Raw genomic sequence first — 5,256 nt, 5'->3', positions numbered from 1 at the left:
TGGTGGGGAAGTGGAGGGCCACAGCTGAGATGGAGGGGTGGACAGGTAGGAAGAGGTGGGTGGCTGGGGAGCGTGGAGAAGGGGACGCAGGAGGAGATGGTGGTAGGTGAGTGGGAGGCCGGAGGGGTGGCAGGTAAGTGGACTGGCGGATGAGTGGCTGGCTGAGGAGTTGGGCGGGCGGAGAAGGGGGTGGTGGGTAGTGGCAGACAGGTGAGGAGGGGGTGACTGGGCACGTGGCTGGTGGACACCTGGATATGTTAATTATGTAAATGAGGGCAATGATCACACGTGACGATTCGCGGTCTGAACATGGTGGGATCTTGAAAACGGCCCCAAGGGGCTTTAATTGGTTGGTTTCCAGGCGTCCGGCCCTCCCCGTGCCGCTGTTCCCCAGCCACTCCACCCCAGAGCTGGCTGCATCTCAGCCCTATGTGGAGTCTTATATGCGTCTCTTACCTAGTCTCCCCACCCCAGAGCTGGCTGCATCTGGGGTGTCTGTAGGCGGTGTTATGTGCAGCCATTCCTCCTTCCACCCCTGAGCTGGCTGCATCTCAGCTCCCCCCTGCAGTGTTATATGCACCTGCCATCTAGTGGTCCCACCCCAGAGGTGCTGGGTAGGTAAGTGGGAGGGATGGTGGGTAGTAGGTGGACGGATGAGTGGGGGTGACCGGACACAGGGGTGGTGGACACCTGCATATATGAATTATTTAAAGGAGGGTGACAATGACTCGTGCTGATTCGTGGTCTGAACACTGCTGGGTCTCGAAGACAGCCCCAGGGGGGCTTTGATTGGTCAATTTCTCTGGTTGTGAGGAGAACCCAAGTGGCTAGTCTCCACCCCCCATGCTGCTCCACCCCAGAGCTGGCTGCATCCCAGCCTGCCTATGGAGTGTTATATGTAGCTGTTCTCTAGTCACCCCACCACAGAGCTACATGCATCTTGGCCCTCCTTACACAGTGTTATATGCAGCTGTAGCTCAGTTCCACCCTGGAGGTGGCTGCATCTCTGTCTCCCTGTACAGTGTTACATGCAGGCATAAGTCAATTCCACCCCAGAGCTGGCTGCATCCCAATCCTCCCTATGCAGTGTTATATGCAGCCATACCTCAAGTCCACCCCAGAGCTGGCTGCATCCCAGCCCTCTCTATACAGTGTTATATGCAGTCATACCTCAGTTGTCCCTCCCCAGAGCTGACTGCATCCCAGGCTTCCCTATAGAGTGTTATACGCCCCTGTTATGTAGCTGTTCCACCCCACAGCTGGCTGCATCCCTGTCTCCTTATGCAGCATTACATGCTGCCGTACCTCAGTTGTTCCACCCCAGAGCTGGCCACATTACAGTCCCTCTCTCCAGTGTTATATGCAGACAGTCTCCAGCCACCCCACCCAAGAGCTGGCTGTGTGGAGACGCCCAGACGCTGTTGACATCCAGCTGCTCTTTAAATGGCTGCTATCAACTGGGCACAGTTCGTTCCTCCCTCTCTGCTGCCCTGTCACTGCCACAGGAGATTTGCACGTTAACTAAGGTCATTTGCGTGGTCACCGTCGCAAGAGAGAGAGGATTCACCTTGTCCAGCCAGGCCAGACAGCTCAGTTGTGGTCCTGCCTGAGTTTCCCCATCTGTGAAATGGGCAGAGAGGCCTTTGGGACAGGAAGTGCCCAACCCTGCCCGCAGGGAGCTTGGGGCACAGCCAAAGGGCAACTGGAAGAGTGCTGGCCACTGGCAGGGTCAACAGGAAGTGAGGTGCAAGTCTGCCCAGCCAGCAGGAAGTACCTTGGTGATAGCAGGGACCAACAGGAAGTGGCGTGGCCATTGGAGCAGTCAACAGGAAGTAGGATGGCCGCTGTAAGCCACCAGGAAGTCCAGGCCAACAGGTAGTGTCTTGGCTCTTGCCTAGGCCAACAGGAAGTAGAGTCAGGCATCATCCAGGCCCATAGCAAGTGCCTCCAGCCATTGTCCACGCCAACAGGAAGTGGCTTGGCTGTCACCTACGCCAACCGGAAGTGGGGCGGCCATCTTGCCAGCCCACAGGAAGTGGCATGGAGGCGTCCTAGGCCAGGTACTTGGCCCTGAGCAGGGTGAGGTCCCGGACGGTGCGGCCCAGCCAGGCCTGGTACTCGCGGCAGACCACGTAGCCCCGGCACTTCCTCTCAAAGGCTGAGGCCTGGTTGGCGGTCACCACAGCAACCGGTGGGGGCCCGGTGCCTGGCACCACGCCCAGAGCAGCCATGACAGTGTCAAGGCTAGCTCTCAGGCCCCGCACCCGCACCCGGGCCTGGGCCAGGCGAGCCAGGAGCTGGGGCCTCCCCGGGTGCAGCTGGGCCTGGTCGTCCGCCACTACTGCCAAGAAGGCTTCGTAGGCCGTGTAAGCCACCTGGTTGCCACGGAGACGCTCCCCGTCCCCCAGGCCCCGCCAGGAAGGAAAGGGCAGGGCAGCGCCAGGGACTCCAGCCCAGCCCAGCGCCGGCACTGCAAAGCCGGGGGTACTGAAGGGGGGGCCCTGGGCGCTCAGCTGGGGGGGCAGGGAAAAAGCAGGCTTCAGTAGGTCTCCCCTGCAGGCCCTCCCTAATCTCCTCTCCCCCTATAACCCCGCCCCCAAGCTTTGGCTCCACCCCTTTTGGGGCTAGAAACAGGAAGGATAAGACTTTAAAAACTGGGCACTGTGGCTTTAAGGCAGAGGGGGTGGGGCTAGGAAGGGGGCGAGGCCTACGGCTATATAAACCCAGCTGCCCTTGGGGCACAGCCCCCCAGTCTGGTCTGGGAGAGGGGAGGAAGGAGCTTCCCGAGTGGAGGTAAGGGGTGAGGGCAGGAGGGTTGCAGTGTTGGACGTGGCTGCTCTGCAGCTCTTCCACCCGCCCTTCCTCCCTCCCCGTGCTGCCTTTTGTTGCTGTTCCCCGCCCCGAGCCGGCTGCATCTCAGCCCTCTTTGCAGGGCGTTGTATGTGGCTGGGCCTCGGCTGTTCCACCCCAGAGCTGGGCACACCCCGCCCTCCCCCTGCTGTCTTATGTACCCCTTCTGCCCCCACCCCAGCTGGCTGCATCTCAGCCCTCTTTGCAGGGTGTAATATATGACGGGTCTCAGCTGTTCCACCCCAGAGCTGGGCGCATCTCAGGCCTGCCCACGCTGTTTTATGCAGCCATTCCACCCCAGAGCTGGGCACCCCAGGGGAGGGTCCGGGGACTCACATAAGCCTGGAGCAAGTCGGTGGCATCGGCCTGCAGCAGCCGGGCCAGGCTGTAGGCCTGGGCAATGGCGTTAGCGGTGGGATCCGCAGCTGCTTGGGCCAGCACCAGGCAGAGCAGGAGAGTCCCGGCTGCATGGGGGAGTCGCAGTGGGTGGGGGGGACTGGGCATCCAGGACCCCATCCCCTCCCTCAAAAACCCAGGCATCCAGGACACCCCCACCCCAGGACGTTCCCAACCACCGCTCCAGGGGTCTGGGTCCCCCCCTAGGGGCCCAGGTCACCCCTCCCCCTCCCCCCCAGCCTCCCCCTGCCCCCTCTGGGGCAAGGGCCAGGCCTGGCTCAGCTTTAGCAGGAGCAGGGGGCCTGACCCCCCCTCCACCTCCAGCCTGGGAGCGGGGGCACTTCCTTGAGGGGGGGAGGGGCACCATTGTGTGCCAGGGCCGCGACGGGGAGCCCCGCACGTCCGCATCCGATCGGGTTACCTGCCTGCCTGTGCTCCCAGGGGCAGGGCTGGGCACCTGGGTTCTCTGGGGGAGGGGAGCAGGGGGTTCTGGGAGCCGGGACCCCCAGGTTCCCTCCCCAAGCCCTGGGCGGGGGGGTCCGCGGCCCTGCCACCCCCTCCCCCCTTGAAGAGTTCGGTCAGGTTTTTTCTTTTATTAATTAATAATTAATTAACAATAATTAATAATAATAATAAACACGCTGGAAGGGTCTGGGGGGTGGCTCCCCCCCTCCCAAGAAGGGTCGGGGTTAATTCCTGTGAGTGGGGGCGGGGCCTGGCCTGGCTCCGCCCCCTGCAGTGGAACTAGGCCAGGAAGCTTGGCATGGGCCCATTGCCAAGGCAACGGAGGAGTCAGTGGTGCTCCCTCCCCACTCACCTTACCCCCATGCCATAGGCTCCATGGGTTGCCTAGAGACAGCCCGGTAACCTCTTGACCCTGGCAACCAGTAGCCAAAGCAGCTGTCCCCAAGTGACACCCCTGCCACCCCCTGCCAGGCTTCATTGCCTAGCAACCTGTTAACCCCCCCCCAACCAGCAACCAGCCTGCCCCCACACCCATAAGGCCTGTTGACCATCCACTGGTTGCCTAGTGACCACCAACCCTGTCAGCACACACCCCTCCCTTGAGTGACCTGTCATCCAATCAGGTGGGAGCCTGGAGACCAGTCACCGTGGGAACTAGGCCTCTAATCAAGCCCCACCTGCCCAAGGTGACCAATAGGCAGGTGAGTGACCCCCCCCCTTCTCCCTTTCAGTTGTCAAGCCCCTCCCCTAGCAACCAAACCACCATGGCAACCCTGTCACCAGCTGCCCTAACCAACTGGCTGCCATGGTGATAACTGGACCCCCCCCCCTTCCCCTGGCAACCAATCGCTGCAGCACACCACCTGCCAAGCCCTTCCGTAGCAACCACCTGCCAGCACCAGTTGTCTCCCTAGCAACCAAACTGCCATGACAACCAGGTACCCTGACAACCCACAGGGCCATCCCTTCCCTAGTAACCAGGTGTTATAGCAACTGACCCGCCTACCCCTCCCCTATCAACCGCCACATGATCCATCCCATCTGGCCTTTCCCTAGCAACCAACTGCCATGGCAAGCAACTGGCCCATCCATTCCCTAGCAACCATCATTGGGCACTCAACCCAACCATTCCGTCCTTGGCAACCAATTGCCATGGCGACCAGCCCATCCATCCATCTTGGTCAATCACCATAACTCATTGTGGCGCCCAACCACTGAAACACAGCAGACAATGCAACCATCACTGCCATGGCAACCAACCTATCTATCCCTACCAACCTGCTGCCATGGCAACCAGCCCATCCATCCCCTCCTTGACAGCCAACCCCTGTGGCAATCAACTCAACCATCCATTCCCTTCCAATCACCATGGCAACCAACCCAACTGTCCCATCTCTACCAACCTGCTGCCATGGCAACCAAACCAACCATCCCTTTTCTACCAACCTGACACCATGGCAACTAACCCAACTGTCCCTTACCAATCACCATGGCGACCAACCCAACCCTCCGTTCCCTACCAAACACCATGGCAACCAGCCCATC

At 60.6% G+C, this 5,256-nt stretch overlaps 1 protein-coding gene across 2 annotated transcripts; it reads right to left on the bottom strand.

Annotated features, from left to right (window-relative positions):
* Positions 1-79: 79 nt before the first annotated feature.
* Positions 80-3,465, bottom strand: CTF1 (cardiotrophin 1). Of its 2 annotated transcripts, XR_003092324.1 has the most exons (3): positions 3,187-3,465; positions 1,994-2,513; positions 80-1,894 (listed from the first exon to the last, which is right to left on the bottom strand). XR_003092324.1 is itself a non-coding variant. In XM_025195152.1 (2 exons), exons 1-2 carry the CDS (start codon positions 3,388-3,390, stop codon positions 2,052-2,054), a joined length of 666 nt encoding a protein of 221 aa, XP_025050937.1. In that variant the 5' UTR covers positions 3,391-3,465; the 3' UTR covers positions 80-2,051. The 2 variants fall into 2 exon arrangements, 1 of the variants encoding a protein (XP_025050937.1); XM_025195152.1 differs by having other exon boundaries at positions 80-2,513.
* Between the last annotated feature and the right edge of the window lie 1,791 nt (positions 3,466-5,256).

This window comes from Alligator sinensis, unplaced genomic scaffold (assembly GCF_000455745.1).
Source record: "Alligator sinensis unplaced genomic scaffold, ASM45574v1 scaffold1704_1, whole genome shotgun sequence".
Classification (NCBI taxonomy): Eukaryota; Metazoa; Chordata; order Crocodylia; family Alligatoridae; genus Alligator; species Alligator sinensis.
This window is presented reverse-complemented; position numbering and strand designations above follow the sequence as displayed.

What these genes read in the sequence shown, in the direction of transcription:
- CTF1 (XM_025195152.1), bottom strand. Translation starts at nt 3,390, where the DNA reads ATGCCTGGGTTTTTGAGGGAGGGGATGGGGTCCTGGATGCCCAGTCCC. An exon ending in CCGACTTGCTCCAGGCTTAT is followed by an intron (nt 2,514 to 3,186) that starts GTGAGTCCCCGG and finishes CTGCCCCCCCAG; the next exon opens with CTGAGCGCCCAGGGCCCCCC.